Below are 27205 nucleotides of genomic sequence, written 5' to 3' on the forward strand. Positions count from 1 at the left end.
ATATTTTTATTTTTATTTAGCTCTTAGTATAAAACCTTAATAGCTCGACAATTATATGACAAAAACAAATTATTTAAATTTAAATAGTGAAATATAACATAAATAAAATTGTATGAGTTATATGAGTTTAATTCTCTATTATGTTGAAATTGAACAAACGAACCTACCTACGACGAAATCAAATAAGTAAAACACCTATATTGTTGTGACCCAAATCTAGCAGACGGTATAAAACTATAAAAATTAAAAATAAATATTTGCCTTTAGTGTAATTTATTTCTTACTGTTATTATGATAGCTATTTAAGCGTCCTCTTTAGAAAACTTGACAATAAACCCAATACGTGTACTGAAATTTATTGCGCACATTTACGCGTCGCGTTAACAAATAAATAATAATAATAATAATAATAATAATAATAATACCTACCAATGGGTGGTATACACATCGACCTGCACATTTTCGTTTCATAAAAAATCTAAACGACTATATTATATTATACGTACATTGTTTTAAATATTTAGCCAAAATCGCCGAAGTAGATTCCATTGCCTTTCGGTATAATTTAAATATTATATTTTATTTGGAAACTTCAATTTACGATCCCGTGAGAGAGGACGTGTACTATACACGAATAGCTAGGTAGCGAGGCGTGTGCAAGCGATTCGGAACTTGCACTTTCGTTTTATAACAAGTAGGTAACAAAATTCAACCCGTGTGACTTGTATATTATAATATATATTATTATGTGCACGTGCATACCTATATGTTTGAGATTATAAAGTATTTAAAAAGATTACTTTGCACGTGTGGACTGCGAAGTGTATATGAACTATATACCTTATATCATATTATACTCGCCGTGGTTAAAAAAACGGTACTAATCAACAACGACAACCAAATAAATTATCATTATTATAACGATAATTATATATTGTTGGATAGTAATTATAATTATAATATCATCCTACGAAATGTAGTTGCATTAATTTATGTTAAAATATTTTATGAATAGGTTCATATTATTAATGGCTGTACCTAACCTGTATAGGTATTATTATATTCTATAATACTTACAGCCATTCTCGGCGTATATCTTATTAAATAAATAAATAATTTTAAAGAGTATGCCATAATAATCTGCAAGTTATTACTGAACTCATATACATACTTCGATCAGTATTTACATTATACAAAATGATTTCGTTTCGAGGAAATATTATTGTAAAAGTCTCGTAATATGGAGTCTTTCAGTTTAAAATTTAAACACAATTTCCTCTCACGTCAAGACTTATAATTACTCGTCGTACATATTAATACATCATATAGGCATAATCTGTATAAATATTATGTACATATTATTATATCATAATTTATACACGAGATTCCTACTCGTAGTGATATTATATCGACGAATTTAAATGTTTGAAGTCTCTACCTGCAGGACGAAGTATATTATTATTATCGCGTAGAGAGTCAATGTCAATATTATATGTTAATTTCGACAAGTATAATGAGTAAAGTTTGATGTTACCAGCCGGAGCTGCAACAGTGCTATATAGGTTAGGTATTCGAAACTGTTCATCACGTCGTATAGCTGCATTAGATATATAATATTCTATTATTGACTTATTGCATTAGCATTGATCGTATTTAGTAATATTCTCTGTTTATTTCGTTTTTTTTTTTTTTTAACCCTATAGTAATGTATTTTATAAAAACTGCTCACTTGTGTGGAATTATCACGTTCCGGTGGTTTGGAATCGCGTGCAAGGATATAAGTCACAACGGTTGAAATTACAACAGATTTTCACAACTAAATACAGTACCTGTCATCGTGCCGATGACCCGTTGCAATGATTTAACAAAAATTAAAAATTAACATAATATTTTATATATTTTCACATCGAATAATATGTTTGTAGATTTGTCATGTTTGCGTATACGTATGTAATTTCTATTTTAATGTTTGTTTTTTCTTTTTAAATAAACCTGATATATAATAAATCCATTCGTTTTTAATAACTGTGCAATTTTAAATATAAGTAAATTAATAATACGTCGTATTTCAATAATTTGTATAGTTATCGCCTATTGTAATGAAATAATTATCACTTATATCAATCAATAATCAATAATACAATTATTATGATTATATGAGAAACGATAGATGCGTAGGTTTACGAAATTAAATTTTTTAAGTATAATATTATACCACTTGTGATAGGTATCTGTTTTGCAAAAGTTGGCGTTTGATAAAAATTTCAATTACAAAATGTGAAATCAAAAAGACGATTTGTGTGCTTTGACTTCTGATGGCGCGTGAAGTTCTATCGTTCCCTCTGGTACTCAAGAACTATCGCTGTCGTATATATTGTGTGCGATTGCCGTCCGAAATATTTTTTTTCTTTCGCGTCGACAAAGTTTCACGACTGAAAAAGAAAAAGCAATCTATACAAATGTTCATAAGCTTACGAAAAAATTAAGTGCGTTTTTTCGTGATTCGTTTTGTAAACATATTTTATTATAAGTAGAAAATTGGAAATACGTAGGTATAAAATGTATTGTGTCAGAATATCTGTGCTGAAATCAAAAAATTATGTATGCATATAGATATAACTCAATATAAGAAATTTCATATAGATACCTACTTGGTAGTGTATTGTGAAGGGTTTAGTTAAATTACAGGTCATAATTTTTTTTTTATTTAAAACAAAAGTAGGTATATTTTTACAATCTGTACCTAAAATTATTTTATATAATAAGTAAATTTGATAGATTAAAATACACAACATGTATAAAACGTGAAGAGAGGGAAGCTCTCCACACTAAGGGATAAAGATAAAAAGATAATGAATTAATAACCTTCCGACTTTGAGGGAAATAGATTATTCTAACCATATATTATAGTTAAAGTTGAGTTAATGATTAAAAAATATGAATTTCAATTGCCAGCAACTTTATGAATATAATTATATGCTATACAACAAATAAAACAAAAATTAAAAAATAATTAATAAAAAATAACATTTTCGATTTAGTCGAAAACAGTCGTGTTGCGTACATATTCCCATTTTTCCACTGTTTTTTAGTTGGTTTCTAAGAAATTATAATGTTGTATATGCATGCCTGTGTGTATGTATATATGTATGCATGTATGTATGTATGTATGTACTGCGTATATATTTATGTATGTGTGTATGTATATATGTGCAGGGGGGACTTGCATATATATAACGCTCAAATGTGTTGTCTCAGGATAAAATGACTGTGTGACCGATTCAGTTCTCACGATGGTCTACGTGACCAAAAAGGCTGGGTCAGCACATACTGAAGGCCTCGGACGGACCGTTGCAACGCGCCCCGTCTGTTGGTAGTTAGTCGAGTCTGGTCTAAAGAGGGAGAGACTCCCGCGTTACTCAGCAGAGCATCTTATAATTTGTATAGCAGAACCTCGTATAGTTTTAATCAGATCCTCTCGTAATATTAGTATTTTAATATTCATTTCTTTAATGTGTAATTCATTTAAATATTCATTTCTTTAGTGTTTAATTCATGTCAATATTGATTTATTCAGTGTTAAGTTCATAAATCAGTAATTATAATATAATATATATATACCTATAACCAACACCTGTGTTACTTCATTTGACACTAACAACTTAAGATAAACCTCACACGACGGTACACCACACTTCAATAACATCACCAAAAGGCAAAAACCACCTTCAAAGTTGAAGATTAAGTCAAATTTTCTTTTAAACGAGAAGACATAATATACACCATAAAAAACAAACATCATTGTAAAACAGATTCATTTCTCTCCCCCCCCCTTCTGAATCTAAGGAGTGAATTGACTGTGATTATAAAATACAGCACTCTCATCCTTGAATAGAGACTATTCTCACTATTTAGTTTAACTAGCCAAATCCATTATGTTGTCAATTTTTTAAATCACTCGTCGTGGTGATAAATAATATATATATAATGTACCTTCAAAACAATTACTTTCTGTGTATTAAAAAAAAAAATATATATATATATATATATATAAATATAAACAACAACCACTTATTGCATATAATATATAATATATTATCAAGTATAAAATCAAATTGCCAGCAAACTTTTTTTAGTATCGAAGTTTTTAAAAAATGTATTTTCCATCAAAGGTGTTCTCAATTTTAATGCTTTTGTTAACTGTTTCTGCAGCGCAGTTGTGTACACGCCTCTGTTTTTGCAAACAACATCATAACACATATTTTTTATTTTTTACCTACCTATTTACATTGTTTTGTGGATTTTAAAGTAGGTACTTGTATTGTATATAATTCAAAATAAAAATAATAATTTCAATAGTTTTTACTAGGTAAGTTTTATTTTCAATAATTTTGAATACTTTAATTTTAAATTATCGTGTCTGTAAAAATAAAATGTCATGATTCTGTAAAGCTATGGTAGGATATTATACTCAGTGATTAGAAGAGGTACCTACCGTAGTACCTAAGCTATATATTGATTTATATTTATTAGCGTACTTATACTTACCCCTAATGTTTTTCAAATTAGGACACATAGGTTTTTAAATAGGACACATACTTTATCCAGAATATTTTATAAAATTATAAAATTTTACTTTAAAAAAAAATACTACAACATTTTTTACCTGTTTACTGATATGACTGATATAGTGTTTCATGATAAAGGTGTTATATATTTTTAGTATTTAGGTGAAATTTCTAGGTATATTAACCAAATTCTAGGTGATTGGTATTCGTGAAAAAAGTAGAGTGGTAGTAGATAGATCCACAAGTCTGTATCAACAAGTGATATTTACACCAGAAAATTATAAGAATATTTGTCTCTAAAGACAGGTAGACAATTAATTAAAATTAATGAAAAAGTTTGTCTACAATGTTAATTGTATTTTTTTAACCCCGTTACATAAATTCTATTTATGGTTAATATAGGCACAGAGAATGTATTATTCTAAATACCTAAATTACTACATAATTAAAATATTTAAAACTATTTCCTTACTGCATAATGTTTCATTATTGATCCATTTAAAAAATCTATATCACCTATGCATGCTTATAGTTGGAACTTTTTAAGTAAGCCGTTATAATAAATTACGAAATGTTTGTTGGTCTGTGGTAATATGTTTTGAAAATGTGAAAAATGGTGGGGAGCTTTGCGGTTCTATCAGGCATATTAATTATAGCTAGGACCGCAAATTGTTTTTGTGTCATTAAAGTTGTACCTCTAAACTATTTCTTTTCCTAGTCAAAGAAACTGATTATACATTTTTTAATCATCAGTAAGATTATGTAATTTCTATTTATACAATTTACTTCACTAATTCTTATAAACAAGTTGCGGTTAGACAACGTATTAATAGTAACATGTAACTAACTGTTGGCACAAAATATATAGTTAATTATAATAGGTACTATATAATTAAAAATATTAAAATCATAAATACTTATAACCTTTTATTAATTTTCAAAAGGTGAAATAAAATAACACTTTATTTTAAATGAAAGATAAGGTGTTTGGCAGACGTATCGAGTTCAAAGTTTTACTAACCGAAATTCATTTTACTGATTAAATAAACTTTTTCCTTTGCTGGTACCTAGTAATATAGTAGTTCGACCAACAAAGTTGGACGTTATCGTCGAATAAAAAAAAATCCTTTGAAATGTATTTTTATTTTTTCTCTTGAAAACAAGACAATTATATAACTACCATCGAATCAGTAACAATCAACCATTGTGGATAAAATGCATTTTATTTGCATATCATACAATTCATACAGTTAAACACAATTAATTATATAGGATAATTATTGATTAGCATATCGAAAATAGATAAAATAAACGTAAAAGTGATAGTGTATAACTATTATAATAATATTATTCCCGGAAAAGGTATTTAGTAAGCAGTAACGACAATTAATTCATATATTATTTGTCTACTTTTTATAACATCATACTAGCTGTTCATCAATAATTATCTGGAAACCTTCTACATGATACATGAACGATAAAAATGTACTTAAAAATATATTTAAACAAAACCAAACATTTTTTTTTGAACAAATAGTTGGACATTAAGTTCAAATGGGATTATGATATAGTATAATATATTATAGTCTATTTTATTGAATTAATTTGTGTGTGATTATCACTATTGCAATGGTTATTAAGCGACGAATACAATTATACGTTATTTTCACTTTTGAAAATATATGCCACTTTTATGAATTCGAGGCCAAATGTAAACTTCCCAAAAAATGTAATTCCCCTATAATATTAAATTCCCATAATAAAACATCTTGTTACCTACCGTATTACAATTTTTGTGAATTTCCCTAAAAACATTTTACAAAAAAAAAATTAGAACCATTTAGCGTAACCTAGAGGACACCACGTGTAGGCGGTTTTAGTTATCATTCAAAAATGTCTGTATTTTTTATTGAATTTATATTTATTTATTTATTTATGTTTAAAAAAATCATCGTCTTGCTAGTTTAATTATAATTATTATAATTGATTTCGTCTTATCATGTTAGGTTATTTTTGGTTGAATAATAATGTGAAATTGTTTTAGTATAATAAAATGTAAACACTTTTTGTTCTTTATAATTTTGTATTAGTTGGTTTAATAATTGTTGTGGTCTTTTTAACTTATTATTATTATTATGAGTTATGACAACTATTCGGTTTATGTATTTTGGTACTTTGTTTATTTATATACATTTCTGTTTGAATATTTTTCAATGTATCAACAAATTTGGATGGCTATGGTTAAAATTTGAGTTAAAGTGAGCATAAAATGATTCACAAGCATTTGTGGAAGAAGCTTCTACTCAGACTTTAGGTGGAAAAATTGCTCGTTCATCAATGTATGTGTTTTTAAAATTGGATTAGATATTAATATCATATTATATGACCTTAAATGACCTTAAATTTATATTTCATATAAAAAACTAATATTCGTTAAATTATATCCGTTTTAAATATTTAGTAAACATGTCAAGTTAGAGAGTATGTAGATTGTAGGTACATCACGATAAAAGTTCAATACTTACAGTTGTTTTATTCTGATTTAAGAAATTGTTTGTTAACTGATAAATGCTAACTCCTAATTTACCGATCTTAACTTAATTTAATTATTTTCATGACTTGACTCGCTTTGGGAAAGAATCAAAATAAGAATAATACATAAAAATATTTTTACGGGAACTTACAAAATATTAGGGGAGTTTACATGCGCCTTTTTACATTTTATCTTTATACTTACTATGATTTCCCGTTTGTGGGATTAACTATAAATTATCATGAGATAAACGGAAATACGTCTGTACATCAATTATCCCATACATGGCAATGTTAAAAATGTAATTTCATTTAATGTGCTAGAATTAAAGTATTATTTTAGAAAAAGTGTTTATAACTATTTTTTATTATCAATACATTCCAACGTAAAATAAGTGTTTTATTTAATATTATTTACACAATTTAAGAGCTGAATATAATAGGTTTATAGCTTGATCAAGTGATCGAGATAACATTGTTCAATCATTTTATAAAATGTATGTTATCAGTATATGCAAACATATAGGTACCTAATACCTATGCAAATATTGAAATATAGTAATAACAAAATAGATTAAACATACAACAAAAACATAGTAAGTATTATAAGTTCTAAAAATTATAATTTTAGATTAAATTCATAAAAAATAATTTAAAACTCTTATATAAATCTATAAAAAAAAATGCATTTCAAATAGGTAATAATAAACGTTTAACCATGACAACTTAAAAAAAAGTTAATATGACGTAGACAAATCTAGTCGCAAAGATGAATTCAATTTTTTTAACAAAATTCTCTCTTAGGCCATCTGATATAGAATTGAACGATAAGCGTAATTATTGATAAATTTATTAAAAAAATATAATGACATGAAAATATAAAAGTGAAGGGGTCTCTCGATAGAGGTGCTTCGTCATATAAAAATTAAATATGAATTACTTATAATAATGATGATGATAAATTGATAATTATATAATATTTATAGCTAACAGTGATCCAGATCCAGATCTTTTTTTTTAATGTTTAAATTTAAATTTAAAAAAATAGAGGTTTCATATAATCTTCTAAATACCTAGTTAATAATTTCCATGAAATATCCTTTTCGGGGGCCAATCACATCCCTTAATTACGTTCATATGAGATAAGTTACGGTGCCACGGATATATAAACTGTATACATATATAATATATTTACAGTGAAAAACAAGTAGATCGTAAAAACCGTTGTAACTTGTAATAAAATAATATTAAGCAGCCCATGTCGAACGATAATAATATGTTGTCATCTTGATTTACGCGTAAAACTCTCTAGTAAGTACCTATACTGAAGTCCTTGGTTTAATGAATAAAAACATAATTTCACTAACAAGCTAAGGGCGAGGCGATCACCGACGCGAAACCACTTTTGTTACTTTTCATTTTCAAATTTGGAACATTTTTACTGCGTCGCGATACGATTTTATCGCAATACGTTCACGGACAATAATTATCCGGATACCAGTGATGGATTTAAGGCTAAGGGGGGAGGCTATCGTCCTAAACAATAAATTTTAGGTGGGTGCATAATTTTGTTAGGTCGTAAAAACAAGTTTGTATTCAACTATTATTATTGAAAAAGTTCGATTAAAGAAATCCCTAAAAGATATCGCGGTATATACTGGTACTAATGGTACTAACATATTATTATTTATTTGTATTCAGTGTAATAGTGATTGGTAAATTTGCATTATATATTTATATGTAATAGTACGATTATGGACATTGCAGGTGTGGTTTACCTGGATACAATTTTTTTTTAATTCTATTTTTACAATTTTTTTAATATTTAATATAATATAGCCATATATAGGTATATATCAAGTTTATATTTTATGATTGAGTGTGTAGGTATAACTGCAATGTTTGCTCCTATGAAGAAAATGTTTGTGATGCCAATGTGTGTGTCACACATGGTAATAATAGTGTTATTTTATTGTAGGTATACCAACCCAGTCTATATCATCTATATCATGTATGCACCTACACGTGCTAACTTATTGCAGATTAGATTCTAGAATTACATACACACTTACACGTATTAGTAGGTAGGTATTATAATATATATATATATTAATTATATTATACGATATTATATGGCTGTGATCTAGTGAACGGATGAAAAAATATATTATGTCATTTCGTCCGCCTTCGAAACTTATAACCATACACACATACACACGTACGTACGTGCATAAGTAATAACCTAACCATGCACAAGCAATTCAATATTATATTATTATTTTTCATACTAGTTAAAACGTGCACTTGACTAATTATCAGTCTCCACCACCAACCCCATCGCTACCACCCATATATACCTATAATACGTACACGTATAATTATAGCCCATCCGCTCACTCGTCTTATAACGTACACACGACGTGCACTAACGATTTTAGTTTCAGATAACAATTAGTATATTATTATTATTGTTGTTGTCGTTGTCGTTGTCGTTGTTGTTGTTGTAGTCGTTGTATAACATGGTTGCCGTCCACCGCCACTGGCGATATAATAATATTAACTTACCGTCTAACGAGTCTCAAAACGTTTTCTGCTCGGTAATCATAATCATAGTTGTTATAATTAATAACCGAGTTTTAGAACACCTATGCCACTATAAATGTATGAAATATAGGTACGTGCTAAAATATGGCATACAGTTTTCTTGTGTTCGACAAACAAAACATTAATCTAATATTTTACACAACAGTTAGGTCGTATATAATATAATATGATATCCGATTCGTTTTATCTACCAATTATTTTGAACGATTGAACTGATTTTTGTACCTTTTTTGTCTGTATTCAGTACAACGTTGACAAGAAGGTCTAAATGTTTGAAAAACATTTTCCCCGTAATTGACAATAATTATATTGTATATAACATATTAATGTATTGTATAGGGTTTCGGATAGCTCGAAATGGTATTTTAACACAAACCTTCTAGTAAAGATATTTTAGAGGCCTTACTATAATATGACCGTCGTGGTTTATTATTATAATTTTAAGAAACCTTTAGATTGGCTCACCAGAAAACTAAAATGTTTTTCAAAAAAAACGTTTCGAATCGATATCATAAAATATACATATACTATGGACTGGCGTCCCGCATTGTGTAGTTCACGGTCAACTAGGTACCAACCGAACCAAGTTAGGGTAGGATGCGACCGACTTTGTAATTATAGGAAAGAAAGCATTTCGTGGAAATCATTAACGTTAGGGCAACACGAAATCATGTGGTTAGACGACCATAAAAGATCATTGAAAGGTGGCACAGGATGTGGGGTTATGCATCAATACAAAAAGTTCCAAGAACCGATGTTATAATGTCATATCATAATATATAATTTTTACATAATAATAATATAAATTATCGAGGTCTGTAGCTGCATGGGATGCGCATTTAGCTCGTACGTAGGCGAGTGGCATTTCCGTCAGTTTAGATGATTATACCACATCAGTGAGAACAGCGACAAGAGCAAGTAGACTATGGGAGTAGAGGGTAGCACTATATAAGGGACCCCAAAACGGCCTGTATTCAGACGCGACTCAACCAGACTAGCCAGAGCACCTTCACGCCAGTCTGTTCTTTAAATTAATTAATTGGACTTAGAAAAATTCTTATAAAATAATATTCTGAATTTGGAAAATATTCGAGTCAAACCGAATTCATTCTAGTCACTCAGAATATTTAACTTGTTAATTAAATTCAAATTTAATGTTTATAAATAATATATGTTTTTGTCAAAATAAATAACCAAATAATCTAAATAAGAAGAAATCTACTCTGTATAAATTAACTCAAGAGTCACCTTCCAACATCATCCTTGGCTACTGATACCTGTAGGCGACGTGATCACTACACATATTATTATCTATTGATTATTTAATTTTTTATATTTAAATCAAAATTCAAAATTAACATTGATTTAATTAGACCTAAGTATATATTATTATAAGTGATGAGGTGACTTTTATATTATTTAAGTTAGTTGGGTTAATAGTCAAAGTTATAAGACTTAGCCCCCCGAGAAGATAAATAATTTCAAAACCTGCCCATAAAATTGTTTATTTGAATACATAGAATAATTTGTTATTATTAAACAATTGTTTAGAAATCTGATTCTATTTTAATATTATTTTGGAGTACCCATGGTGCCCACCTTTTACCTAGTTTTCATCTTTGGGCCAATCTATCTTCTTTTCTAGTAATGAATACTTTTTTTTTACTAATGGTACATAAGCAGTTATCATTTATCAATAACAAATTAAGCACATTTTTGTTTTATTGCCGTTATTAAAATATTACATTTAACTGTCATTTACATTATTTAAGTACACAACAGGTAATATTTATGAAAAATATAGAAATTAATAAATATTTTAAGCTTTTTTTGGAAAAAAATCCTATAACTGAAGATTGACTAAAAATGCGATCAGTTAGGTTAAAGGTATCAATATTTTATTATAGTGTTATTGTTATAGTGTCTAATTGTTATATTATATACATACCTATAGCTGGGTAAAGTACAGTGACCAATTAAGATGACACCGAGTGAAGCAGCTGGGAATAGTGTTGAGGCACTTCATGAGTAGTGTAGCGGGAACGTTACCATTGTCCATTGCCATAACAAACGTTAAGCCTAGTGTTGAAAATTATAAAATAGTAAATTTCACAACAGTCCTTCTTGAAACAACAAATAAATTATAGTATAACAGTGATACCCTTTTCGTTATTTTAGATTTAAAAATTAAGAAACGTTAAGATGATTTTAACTCAATAACTATTATGTGATTGACGTAGGTTATAACGATATACGATATGCGCATGTTAGAAAATGACTTGAATGTTTTTATTTTTTTTTTTTTCTGTTATAAAATGTTGAATAATAAGCTGAATTTATAATTTTTAAATACACACAGGAAACACAGAGTGAAGAGACCTCCTAGTGGAGGTACTACATCAATAGATAATTAATATTATATATGCACTTACAATTACAATTTTTTTAAATATTTATTTACATCATTTTTCGTTTTTCAAAAGCTAATGAATTATATACTCATGTGAGCAAGTCACAACACCACTTTATTTATTTTGAAGATTACCAGGTATGGATATAGATGTTAGTTGAGAAATAAGTAGATTGGGTTGATGATATAATCGGTAAATGAAGCGTTTGTAATGTAGTTTGGTTAGTTCCGTGACTGTAGATCAGAGTGGTGGGATTTATTTGAAACATAGAATGGAGTTTTTGAAATGATACGAAGGATTTTAGACTGGACTCTTTGGATACGTTTAGTATTTGAAATTTGACTTGAATATCCTGTCCATAGAACAATAACTACCCATAAAATAAGTGTTTTGTCAACAACTATAATAATCGGTGAATAACGTTTTATTTTCTTCATTATTTTACCACATAACATACTTAAAACCTGTTATACAATATTTTAAATTAAACATTCCAAATTGTCGAGTACTTAATCGTTTGTGTTAACATCGCTTTTGAACGTCTCACCTCCGGCATACGAGCTGTTCCCCAGCTACTCGTTTTTTCCCCTGTTGCAAACGTTTGACTAAATGGTAGGTGGTATAAAAAAATAAAAATGAAAATGTTTGTTTGTTTTTATTTTTTTATATACCAGCACTCGAGTATTTATTATTTTATTGTTATGACCATCACCGCTTTTCCGTTGTTATAAGAATGCCAACATTGCCTTTTTATTATTTTTTGGTTTGTCTTTTACACATACGTATCATGTTATAATATTAATATAATTATATATTATAAGCCTTCAATGATTTTGTAACTGTTTATAATATATTATTTAAATTTAATACCTATCTATTTATTAAATTGTCTAAAACAATACATAATGTAACGATTTAATCATATAGAAGGATGACAAATAATAAACAAATCAAAAATGTCAACAGAATAATAAAATTTCAAACGATAAATAATATGAAATAATAATAATAATAATATAGTTTTTTTTTTATTTAAAATACAACAACGAAAAAAATATGTCCCATCTTTAATGCTAAAAGTATAACGTTCGATACACAGAAAAAAAGAAGCAAAACTAATGGTAAATTACGTTTAATATTGTTCTTCAAAAATTATCATTTATGGTTCTACTAAAATTAATTAGTTTTATGATTTAAGATTCGTTCTTTTTTTTTAATAACAAAAAATTTATATCATCTTATATTTTTGTACAGAAAAAATATTATTAATTATGCATAAATTTTAAATAAAGTGTTTTTTATTTTTATTATTATATATTTAAGAGCGTAACATTGTATAACTGCAGGCTCATATAAATGAATACAAAAGTATATGTTTGTATCAATTTAAAAATGGGCGTATGCGGCTTCATTATTAATCGTTCGTATTTTCTAATACACCACAGTTATATATCTATAAATATGTGGTCATTCGAAAATGTTTTAAATCATTGTTGAAACACATAATAATAATTAATTGAATATATAATAAGTTACATGTACTTAGTTTTAGAAGAATTTAAAATGATTATATTTTACGTTAATAATAATATATTACATAATTTATGGTTTCTATAACTGTAGTATATAAATGTTTAATAATAATATAGGTACCTATGATAATATATTGTGTACTCACGATAATAATATTTGTTCCACGATTAAATTTGATGTTTTAAAAAGAGAGTTGAATATCGAAAACACACTGATATATATGATTAATATGATATAGATAAATGTGCCTACCATAGTAATTATATATTAATGCAGTCTATCTGAGTAAACGTGATGGAAGAATTAAAATATAATACAAAAAAAAAATTGTTTCAAATTGTAGTTGTATTGTGTATGTATTTTTTGTGATTACTAACGTGTACATTACATTACTATTGTTACCTACATGATTAATGACAGTATAGTCAGTGTTACAATTTAACAATGCATTTTGCAAGCCTCTGAGTGTGCCATGATCAACGCACAGACGAATGAGACCACACGGTCACTACTGACCGGCGTCCGTGGAATGATAAACCGTTTTATAAATATCACGTTTGGTTTATTTTTACAAATATATATTGGTTGCGCCAACGGGCCTTACTAAGGCGTACGTCAGTCGCTTAGTCCTCCAGACTATTGTGAGAGGGTTAATTTAAATAATAAGCTACATTGATATAAATTACATGAACAAACTATATTATAACAACGCATATGCCTAACAATGTAACAAATGCAATGTGCACATATAAATGTGCATATAAATATATTGAAGGGAGAGACAGGGACCACCGCTCTGGACACCGGAACTGATGATGAACGTAGACTATTCTGCTGGGCTGAACGTACTATACTGCAATGTATTATTCACGATTACCGGAACGGGGGGTGGTAACTGAGCCACGTGAATATACGTTATAAGAACTCGAAAATGAATGTGAGCAATATAACAGACGTTAAGAAGAGCGATATTAACATTGAGCACCAAGGCACATAAAAATGGCGATCACCACACGAGCTAGCATAAACAATGATTAATTAACAAGTCAAAACGGTTAAGAGCACGTCGAGCATGACAAAAAGCGAGTGACGATCGAACGAAAAACACGGTAATGGCGTCGTACGTCGTAGTGATGCGATAAGAGAATATTCTTTATCAAATTATTACCGGGTAATTATTACTATAGTGTAACTACTGTACTAGATAATATTTAGTATTATACCATCGACAGTTGTACCCTATAGTGGTTACTGATGTCTGATAATAACGGCGAGGTTGACGTACGTATTTTTCGTCTATAAATACACTCAAAGGTCATAAACTCATAACAATCAACATTATTATTGGTAGCACGATAGAAGTAGAAGTGGTAAAACCAAACTGTCATTGCAATACGTATCACTTATAAAATTATATGTATACTATAATTTAATGAATATCGAGATTATAACGTTACGAATGTTACGATATGACTATCAAATTAAAATTATTAAAGAAAAAGAAAATTACCCAATATTCTCTCAAAAGATAATTACGGTAATTTTACATCACTACGGTACGTGTCGTTGGCCGGAACAGGGTATAGACACTGTGTGTAATGGCAAAATCTGGTGACTATGGCCTTGAACACTGTCTTTAGGAGGGCGTGACATGCATTATCACTTAAATAAATTATATCATTATTATCACACAAAAAGAGACAGAACTGATATAGTGTTTTGTGATGCCCATTGGCCATCGCGTTGTTTCATGTTGTTTGGTTGTTTCCGTTTTTATAATTCCATAACTAAGAGGGATACTCGTTGCTAATATTCTATCAGATTACGGATACGGTACAATTTCCAATACTTCAACCGTAGGAATACAGTAACCCGATCAGCTGATCGAGTGTCTATTTTATATTGTTCTGTGGCCGGAACAGGGCGGCCGGCTAGTCAGTGTCGCCACCATTGCGAATGAACGGTTGCGGTCACTGAACAAACATCCAAAACTCGGGGGCGATTTGGACGTGCAAAAAGGTCGAACATACTCCCCATTGCAAGTTACCGTTTACTTGTAACAGAACAGTTCGATTAATCTTACTGAAGGAGATGTAGCAGTCTAGCAGACAACCGGAGCAATTGGCCATTTGGACGAAGTAGTTGAATGAGGCTGTTGAGCCGATGAATAAGCAGTTGAACAGATGGATGAAACTGTTGAGCTGAGTACTTGAACGAAGTAGCTGAGCGGAAGAGCAGATATGTTGAACGGAACAGTTGAGCGGTTGAGCAGAGCGATGGTCGGGGTTTTTCAATGGGATAACATTGCAAGTCGGTGACCATTACAATATCGACGGAGCAATTAATAAAAATACAACATTAATAAAACATAACCAAATAAATATGTTTGAGCATGAGCATGATAGAAACTATCATTAAAACATTTTTTTTTTTTTTTTTTAATGGTAATACATAATAATATTTCCTGAAAACATTCATATTAAAAGAACAAAGTAAAATTATCACATACAATCAGTCTCATTATTTATAAATAGAAAAACAGCAAAATATTTAATATTAACAATTAAAAATACTCACAGCTTGAACTTGTAAAAAAGCTATTCTGAACATGTGTTATTCATCACACGCCGGTTCCAGAGGCAGATCAGTTGACCAAAACAGTGGTAGCAGGCGATGTGGATAATATAACTAATAACTAAATAATGATCATATAAACGTACATAAATAAAAAGTGTGTACAGAGGATGGAGCACTATATGTATTTTATAATAAAAAAAACTATGGGTTGGTAGGTAAGGAAACCAACTTGACCACAGTTCTGGTGAGCACCCCCTGTTTAGTGAGTACCTTTGCAACTCGGACTACTCGATCTAGACCTCAATGATTCTACCTAACGGCAACGATAGCGGAGAGATATCATTTACTTTAATGATAATCATGGTATACATGACACAAGACTGTTGTAAATTCTTCCAACGTCCAAACTTGGGAAGACATGGCGTGTAAAAGCGAGGATTTGGTGGATTTGACGGCCGCTTCCCAGATTCCTTCAAAATGGGAAGCACCCGCAGGATTAAATAGTACCATTCACACGCGATATAACCTGGCTGGCTACTGATCTTTACTATCTGGGTGGTTGACCAAGTGTCTTAGCTGACAGCCGCACTAACAAATTTGGTATAACTAGATACTCAGTGGCGTAGCCAGGGGGGGGTTTTGGGTGTTTAACCCCCCCCCCCCCCATTGACTTTCAACATCTAATAAATTATTATATATTTCATTAATTCTAGTACCTACTATCTATGAAAATATATGACATAAAACGTTTCTGAATATTCAGAGAACTCGTCCAGAAACGACAGAAACCTGATTGATATTTGATAATAATAATAATATTAGTAAAATTAATTACTTCTGTAGCGATGAGCTATATTTGCGAGGATTCTCGAGTGTTCTATACCGTGGAAGGGTGTTAAAATGTTCGGGAACGCTCCCGAACGCATGGCTCTTCATATTGTTATATATTTTATTATAGCGCCCCGTAGCCGCCGAATACTAGTCTTCGTCGTCTACGTCTACCTGTCCGACCGATCGACACCTCGTACGCGATTGACAGTAGTATTTTTTAGCCGATTCAAAAACCACATCCCGCATCCCACCTCCCGCATCCCGCATCCCGCTTCACCGCCGCCGCCCAATCGTGCGCGTGCGCGATTTATAATCAACAAATATTTTATCATTTGTTATCAGTTATCAATTTCCAGTTATCATTTGTTATCAGATATCAGTTATATATTTATTTAACCAAGTGGATCACATGCGTGATTTTTATCATTGTTATCAATAATAAATTTAAACACATAAACATACACATAGATAAAAATATAATTTCAGAAAAACTTTACATATAATCATTTTATAACATAATTAAATGTTCTAGTCTCTCTAGTATAAATTGGAATGTATCACTTGTCAAGTCATAATACGATAAAATCATAATTACATTCATCTTCCAATCAACTCGAGAATACTATTGCATATATAATAATATATAATATATAAGAGCATACTATTATCAAGGTGATTCTTTTATCAAACAACACTCATTATTTGAAAAAGTATCGACTTTTTTCAAATTTTTTTTTTTTCAAAATTGTAGATTTATGCTGTTCTAGAATTGTATATCTTTTTTATATTTTTCACCCTTATATTTATTAGGTAAACCACTGTCAACTTTTGATTTTCAAATGGTAACCTATACTTAAAATTTCATAATTGAATAAAACTATTTTTTTCATTAATTAATACGTTCTAATTTTCATTTTTCGTTAATCCGTTGATGAGATATTGCTCCTCAAAGTTAGGTGGTTTTGGGAGATAGTTATAGTGTGTAAATGTGTTATACCACTTATACCTCGTCAGTAGATACCACAGCTATCAGGATTTTTATGTCCCAGGGCAAAAGATATCACACTTTTCAAATCAATTCAAGTAGTAGGTACAGTAAGCTTAAGTTGTGCCCCTAAATGTATTTTATAATACCCATTTGACTGGGTGTAATGTAGTTCGCCCCACTGGTCATAATAATACTTATCTAATATAAAGACCAGAAGTTAAAAGTAATAAATTCGATATCATTCGAACCCAAGATATACCTAATAGTGATAAATTATATTAATTGTACCTACTAACTCGCTACATTAACTTATTGTCATGATGTCATATTTTAAGTAATCGGACCATTAGTGTCACTCGTGGTGCCGTGGTGGCATACCTACTCACGTCGTATACCCCCGACGACCCCCCTCCATATCTATGGAGTACGCCGTAACCATAGACATAACATGCCGTGACGGACTACGGATAAGAAGACAGAACAACACGGGTAATACGATATGGTTTATTAGGCTGATTTGCGATTAGGTAAAATCGTGAGTAAAACTAATTTTGATCAGCTGTTATTTGTTTTGTACGCTGTGGACGATTAAAGTCTGGTACCATGGTTACATGATATGGAAGTAAACCTTATACCTGGTTAACGTAAATCACATACCAACAATACGTTGAGTGAATAAACGGTTATAATTTAGGTTAAAATGTTATAAGACAAGTCATAACAACAATATTTGAATCGTGAGTCGGTAATAAGTAATAACTAATAAAGTATTTTATTTGTTAATACTTAACAATTTTAAATGTTTAAATTTTAATGGTGAATTTATAATATTATTAGTTCTTGTATATACTTAAATTATAATATTTACCACATATTGTATTTTATTTAGTAATTTAATTAAACATTTAAGTACCTAAATTGGTTAATCTCACGTGAATTGGATACTTTGCAAGTGCATTTGTACAATGTACCTATTGGTAAGTTTTACTAGTTGATAAATGCAAGCAAAAATTAAAATTAATAAAACAATCTATCTCATTAGCTTAAAGAACACTTAAACTTCACATACCTATTCAATCACAAGCGATGAGAAAAGTTGTACAGATGCAGTATGTAGAATAGCGCATGCCAAACAGGCCTACTATAAAAAAATAAATCTTTTACCTCAAATAGATTAAGTTTGGACAACAGAAAATCACTTATAAAAGGCTTTGTGTGGAATGTAGATCTACATATATGGAGCAGATATTGGGACACTACTGAAGACTGAGAAAGTCAAAATAAAAGCTTTTAAAGTATTATTGTTGGAAAACGCTGAAATTCAATAGACAGAAAAGATAAAAAAATTTTGAGGTATTTAGGAGAATCAAAAATCAATACGGAGTACGCTAAGATTGAGAAGAAAAGCATGGATCGGACACGTTATAAGGAGGAAACCTGTAAAAGGAAGGGCTAGAACTCCATTTCTGAAGCAAGTGATTGAAGGTACTAGAATAGGAACATACTGAAAGTTGAAGAGGAATGTAAGTGGAGAGGGACATCAAAAATCATTTAACCGATTTTCGGAATGAAAAAAAAAATGTATTGAAAACTAAAAATTGTGCTAATGTTAAAGCTTTATAATTTGTATGCTAGTTTATAATTTAAATTAGGTGACAACATCAATCATTACAACTTAAAAGATAATATACATAGATATAGATATTTATTTTGTGTTTAATATGTAGATTATGTCCTAAATCAAATTAAGAATTTTTAAGTGGCTATGTGATTAATAATTATTTTATTTTTATTTTTTACGGACAAGCCCTTTAACAAAAAAGATATAATAATCAAAACATCCAAAAACATTAGTCTACTGTGCTACATTGTATAATGTCATAATGATAAATACTAAATTATTTCTGTCAATGATTGGTGTTGTCACCAAATAATAATTAGTACTAAATTCAAGTTAGAATATTATTAATACCATTTTTAAATTTTACTTTTTAAGTCTGGGGTGATTGAAAAGTTTGTTTTAATTTTTTGAATACATGTTTTATCTTTACTCATATTTTGCATATTAACTGCAAAACGAACATTTAGATTAAACTGTATCATCATTTTGAAATAGGTTTTTCATAGTCCTAGGCTTATTAAAGTAAAATTGTTTAACGGTTCATAATAATATCAGTATAATATGTGAGGAATTTTGTCGTGAACAGGGTTCAGGGCTGAACAGAACCTAAAATCATCAAATCAAACGCTTAAAAAAACATTTAAATAATCAAAATTAAGCAATCTAAAAAATGGTTATTCTCTCCCTAGTTTTTGTTAGTGGTTATCACTTGCATCTTATTAAAGTAGAAAATATACATTAAAAAATTTAAAACGTGGGGTGCTATAATATTTTATATTTTAAAAACATTAAATTGAGGGTATTTCACTATAATAATGATAGTTAAATCTAAAAAAATAAGAGGTGCTAAAGACCCTTTTGCACACTCTAGTTGTGCCAATGGTCTAAAACCCTGTTCGCGACATTGAAAATATGATTTTTTTTACATAAAATATAATTATAAAAATTGATCAGTGCCATATATGTATATTTGGACGTATGTCATTGTTTATTTAAATAGCTACATATTGATTAAATTCATGTGATTGGTCAAAAAGACCTAGTCCTACAACGTATATTACAACTATTGAAGCGATGTATGGTGAATTATTTATATTATACTAATATTTGATTTGAAATTGTAAATGTATTAAATTGAAATTGTAAACATAAAAAAAAATGTTGTTTATACTTAATATTAAATTAGTTCAGAGTATTGTATTTCCAGATTTGTAATAAACATATGTACCATAGTGTTATGTACTTGTCTAACTTCTTTATTCAATGTGCATGTGCTCAAATGATACTTTATATGAGAAGAGGTACAATATTTGATTTGTTAAAAAACAAAATTATCATTAAAAAACTTAAATCCTAATAGGCATTTACATGTTCAAAGTATCCATATGGTAAACAGCATTAAATAGATATATTAAATCTATAATAATAATTAACACATTATTTTGTATTAGTTAAATCTACCAAAGCTATACACAGTTATATGTATATTATATGTATAAAAAAATAAATTAAGTTACCTATTAAGTTAATTTATTGTTAATATTATGCCATTAAGGTCCATTATTAGATATGGTTATTATATAATATATTGTACATTTATTATTAATTGTTATTGCACTCATTTATCATTGAAAATACCATTGGTTATTACTTTTGATAATACCATAGAATACCTAAATAACTAAAATTAATTTTGCCAATAGTGTGTGTAGGATGGTAGGATGGTAGGATTAATAAGTTTGAAGTCGTATTCAGTGCTTACTGTTTAGATTTTTGTTTTTATTATTAATTTAAAAATCTTAAAATTAATGAACTAAGCAAGTTCGTTGGGGTGTGAATGTTTGGTGTGGGATTATTGATGAGTATTTAATTGGTCCATATTTTTTTTAGGAAAATCTTAATGGCAATAAGTATCTTGGTTTTTTGAAAGATGATATACCCATACTATTGGAAAATATTTCACTTCAACAGCGCTTGAATTTGATTTGGCAGCAAGATGGTGCACCAGCACATAATACCTTGGCTGTACGTGCATACCTCAATAAGATGTATGGAGACGATAACTGGTTTGGAACTCACAGCCCCATTATTCAATGGCCACCTCGTTCCCCCGATTTGAGTGTTCTTGACTTCTTTTTTTGGGGCCATCTAAAAAATGAAGTGTATAAAGAAAAATGCAATAGTGTGGAGGAACTTAAACAAAGAATAAGAGATTGTTGCAACAAAATTGAAAACTCAATATTGAAAAAATCTACTTCCTCTGAAGTATTAAAACATTTTTGTTTAACTGAAGATGGCAAGCAATTTGAACATAAGCTAAAATATAAATAACATGTATTTTTTATTCAAATTGTATACAAATACATACATGTATATTTATGTATGTATGTTACATTTTTTCCATTCTTAACCAAAGTTTGTTAAAATTTATATTTAATATGAATTCTTATACTTACGAACGAATGAATTTTTGGTAGGCACATGTACATCAAGTTAATAAATTGGTCTTGGAATTTTATTGAAAATAACAAAATAAGTAAGTTGATAAATTAAACATTTTTTTTTTTTTTTTTTTTTTTTTAGGCTTATTCCGGGCCTTGAAGGTCCATCGCCGCTTCTACTACTTAGGTCCTCTTCGGTTTCTCCCATAATTATTATGTCATCAGCATACGCAGCTAGTGTGATTTGGTGTCCTCCTCTAGTTCTTAGGCCCGTAACATCATCATCAAGTACTTCTCTCACTACCGATTCTAGGGCTATGTTAAATTTAAATTAAATTAAACATATTTAAATATTTAACTAGAGCTCCAGTTAACTAGATCAGCTAGTTCGTTAAAACTACAAAGGCACAGAATATTATTTATTATGATAATATTATTGTGAAAATGTGAAATTTATTAAGTTTACTACTGTAGACTGTAGTACACAAGTAATTAGTCGCTGACGCCATAGCACCATGCTATAAATTATACTGACCAGTAACGAGTAACAGACAACGGAAAATAAATTACTGTACACTACAGCAGTGATTTAAAACAGTTAACAGTTGTTACAACTGTAGTACAGGCTGTCTACTAGAGTAACAAAAACGGGATTTTATTTGTGACAAATAAACAGTAAGTTACTATTTATTTTGTAAATACACATATTGGTAACACTGTATTTTCTTTATGATAGACAGTTGTTGTATTAGTTGTAATGATAAACCATGGACAACAGTAACTTTTATGGACTAAACACTAAAATAATTCTGTATTTCCGTATGTTATTCTATGGTGTGTTGGAGCATAGAATAGAGGTGAGATCGTGATCGAAGCTACAAACAGAAGCAGACCAATAATAATAGTAATATTATGATCGTGTGTTATTGTATGTAGGTATTATCGGCGATCAGGTACAAAGATTATCGCCGCTATATCTTGGGTTGAACGATATCGAATTTATTACTTATAACTTCTGGTCTTTATAATTGATAATAATTATTACGACCACTGACCATTGACGTAATCACCTTCGTGGGGTGAACTTCGTGTCTCCCTGCAAAATGGGCATAATAAAATACATTTAGGGGCTCTAAGTACTTTATGAACTGATTTGAAAAGTGTGATATCTTTTGCACTGGGACATAAAAATCCTGATAGCTGCGGTATCTGCTGACGAGGTATAACACATTTACATATTACGATAACTATCTCCCAAAACCACCTAACTTTGAGGAGCAATATCTCATCAACGGATTAACGAAAAATGAAAATTAGAACGTATTAATTAATGAAAAAAATAGTTTTATTCAATTATGAAATTTTAAGTATAGGTTACCATTTGAAAATCAAAAGTTGACAGTGGTTTACCTAATAAATATAAGGGTGAAAAATATAAAGAAGATATACAATTCTAGAACAGCATAAATCTACAATTTTGAAAAAAAAAAAATTTGAAAAAAGTCAATACTTTTTCAAATAATGAGTGTTGTTTGATAAAAGAATCACCCTGTATATACATTTATCATTTGTTATCAGATATCAGTTATCATTTGTTTAACCCAGTGGAAATCGAATGTTATACATTATTATTGAAATATGTCATAGCCGTTTCTACTAGAAAATTAAGCACGTTGGGCATTGTATTTACAATAAGAGACATTAAGTAGGTATATTTTAGCGCTGTTTCGATTATTTACAATAATAGATATATTATCCGTATTCAATTAAATATTCACACACACCACCTGGACATTAGTAATAATCACAAATAAATGTCTTCTTAATGTGCCCTATCGGTCGCCTGGATGTCGCGGACTCTTAAAGACTAATGAACGAAAAAATAATTTTGTATGAAAAATATAACAAGTCTATCACCACTAAGCGGTAGACAGCAGCGCTACGATTAAAAGGACAATACATATTATACCATGTACCTGAGCACACAAAACTGCAAAGTATCCTATTATTTGATTATAAACTTAAATATCGATTAAAGGACAATACATATCCGTCCACACGTGTGATGTCTCGATATTGGGAATAAATCAATTAAACATTAAATATACTACCTTCCAAAAACCATTATTATTGAAAGATGCTATCACTGTATTTAAAATAATAAACTTGTCCTGCCATTAGGTGATTTCTATATTATCATCAAAAATAAATGCCCGACCGGTGGAAAAAAAAAATAAATATTATATCTTGTTTTAATAAATTTAATAAATATTTAAAAAATATTTAAACAACACGGACTATACAGGCCATTAATTTGTCATATTATGTCCAGCGGTCATTCGGATACTAATAGCTTGCAGCTGTGTACACAAAACACCCTAATGAATGCACCATCTTAACAATAGAAGACATTTCCTGCCATTAGATGGGATATATTAAATTTTTTCGATATTAAAATACCTATTAGTGAAAACACATTAAAACCGATATTAATACCCTCCACTAAACCGATATATTTCGTCTACATAAATTCTGAAAAGAACCCAAGGTCCTTCAGTACGTTTTAATCCGCCCTATACGCTTCGACTTCGAGTATTTCTCAGTGTTAATAATTTTTTAAACGTTTATAATTTAAACAACATGTTTAATTGCGACCAGTGCCCGTCGACGTTCACGCGTAAAGATAGTTTGCTCAGACACAAAATCATACACCAAGGAATTCGCTTTTCGTGTTCTATTTGCAATGCTACGTTAAGTATCAAGTCTAATCTGAGCAGACCTATGAAAAACATTCACGGTATGTTTATTTTAATATATATTTTTTTTTCCAAAAATTCAATTTGATATTTATTTTACAAGCTGTTGGTCACGTTCGACCGCCCCGGGGTGAAAACAATATCACTGAGTACAACAGACCAGCCATCAGGATTACAAGAAGATATGAATAATATACCGTCCGATAATTTTAACGACGGGTACGATGAAATGTGCGTCGAAGTTATGAATAATGTTGAAAGTGCTGGACTATGCAATACACCAATTAGTAAGTTTTATTTATTTATTTTTATTTAATTCAATATTTAATTTACGTTTTATTAATTATGTAGACAATGTTCACGTCCGGACACCTGGTGAAAAAGAAATATCTCCTGGAATATATGTCCCTGACATACCAGCAGGTCCCTCTTCGCAGCATGTGAATAATATACCATCCGAAGATTTTAACGATAAAATGTGCGTAGAAGTATTGAATAATGCTGAAAGTGCTGGACTATGCAATACGAAAAGTAAGATTTTTTATTATTATTGGCGCTAGGTTCCGCTATTTATTTCTATTTATTTTTAAGTAGATTCTTATATGGCTACGGTAGGGGGGAAGCGTGTACACGTTGAAAACACAGCATCCCGCATTAAATCGAAAAAGGCTCGAATGGATGTAGCTAATAAACTAGGCTTTGTTGAAGTTAAATCCGCACACGGTCGAAAAATCGTATGGTATTACGCTAAAAATCTAATCAATTTTGAAAATTATATTTCTTTTTTTCAATCGTTAAAAATAGAACTTGTTGATTTATTAAAATCAATTGTTGTCATATCGCCAATTAAATTAAATTTAAAATTAGAAGCAACGTACAGTCAGCCTAATGTAGAAAACTCTTCACAAAACAGGTCTTTCAAGACATCGGCTAGCCCAATCTTTATTGATTCAGATATAACTTTATTAATAGATGAGGCGTTCATTACATTGTTACACGAGGAGGAAGTTTATGTAGCAAAGGGTAGTGGTTATGTTTTGGATTCTGTCGATGGACTTTTATTGACAGTTTACAAATACACACCCATGGGTGATACTCCAAATATTCAAATCCCGATTAGAAATATTGACAACGGAAATAATACCGATAATAATAATAATAATAATAATAATAATAATAATAATAATAATAATAATAATAATAATAATAATAATAATAATAATACTAATAATAATAATGCCGATAACAATACTAATAATACCGATAACAATACTAATAATACACAAGATAATAGTTCTTTTAACGAGCAAACTGATAATTACGCTGTAGCTGGCTCATCCTACATTAAGCTTCCCCCTTCTTTAATTAATAAACGGGCTACAATTAACCCTCAAAACAATGATCAATATTGTTTTAAATGGACAATTTTGGCAAAGCACGTGACAGGTCCAAATAAACATCGAGTAGGCGAAAATTATTACCAACACGAGAACAAATATAATTTCACAGGCTTATCGTTCCCAACTCCGTGGTGTGAAATTAAGATTTTCGAAAAAAATAACCCGGGGGTCTCTGTAAATATTTAAGGAGTTAAAAAAATATCTTTAGAACGTAGTCACGTATATCCAATAAAAGTAGTAGATGATGAAAAAGCAAACCATTTCGATATCATTTTATTCAGTGACGGTGAAAAAAGTCACTATGTATATATTTCAAATTTTTCACGTCTTATTCGTTCACAAACTACCTTACACGGTCATTCGGTATATTATTGTAAACGGTGCTTCACGTCATTTGATAACCAAAATTTAAAATATAAGTTAAGCGGACAGCTAGCTCTCCAACAGCATAAACTTATTTTCGGGTCACATAAGCCTATTCTCCCCATTATGCCCGAAGCTGACACAATGCTTGAATTTAAAGCCTGGGGAAATGCACAACGTCACCCTTTTGCAATTTATGGAGATTTTGAGGCACTACTAATAAAGACCGATGAGTGCAGGGGTAAGAATACGACAATATTACATAGGCATAAACCTATGAGTTATGGTTTTGTAGTAAAGGTATCTGAAGACGTACCGTTGGAGCTTATTGAAAAATTCAATATACCGAATTCACCGGTTATTTATCGCGGTAGTGGTTATCGAGAGGAGGTTGCAAGGCATTTTGTAAATAGTATTGTAGAAGTAGGTTTAAAAATTGAAGAGTTATTAAAGACAAATGAGTAGTAAGTGGGGCACTTGAGCACACTTTTCCTAAAAATATCAGTAAACTGTAATTAATCAGAAATAGAACACAAAATGAAATAAAACATAAAAAGATCAGTAAACTGTAATTAAACAT

The 27205-nt window shown here is 29.7% G+C and overlaps 1 protein-coding gene and 1 pseudogene across 4 annotated transcripts in view; both read right to left on the bottom strand.

The window, feature by feature from the left end:
- Positions 1 to 27205, bottom strand: part of LOC149056625 (uncharacterized) — a 161628-nt pseudogene that overhangs the window by 34214 nt on the left and 100209 nt on the right.
- Positions 2180 to 27205, bottom strand: part of LOC149056628 (uncharacterized) — a 35873-nt gene continuing 10847 nt past the window's right edge. Inside the window, exons 1-3 of one of the 4 annotated variants that reach the window (XR_016191032.1) lie at positions 13794 to 14117; positions 11653 to 11783; positions 2180 to 2432 (exon numbers count right to left, since the gene is read on the bottom strand). Coding sequence is in view for 2 of the 4 variants with exons in the window: in XM_089223990.1 (XP_089080116.1) it covers positions 21625 to 21813 (189 nt within the window). In the remaining 2 variants the exon portion in view is untranslated. Of the gene's footprint in view, positions 2433 to 11652; positions 11854 to 13793; positions 14118 to 21423; positions 21814 to 27205 lie in introns of those variants that run through there. The other 3 variants (XR_016191033.1, XM_089223991.1, XM_089223990.1) reach the window with 3 other exon arrangements.

Source organism: Diuraphis noxia, unplaced genomic scaffold (assembly GCF_037042655.1).
Source record: "Diuraphis noxia isolate RWA-SAM2 unplaced genomic scaffold, SU_Dnox_SAM2 contig0003, whole genome shotgun sequence".
Lineage (NCBI taxonomy): Eukaryota > Metazoa > Arthropoda > Insecta > Hemiptera > Aphididae > Diuraphis > Diuraphis noxia.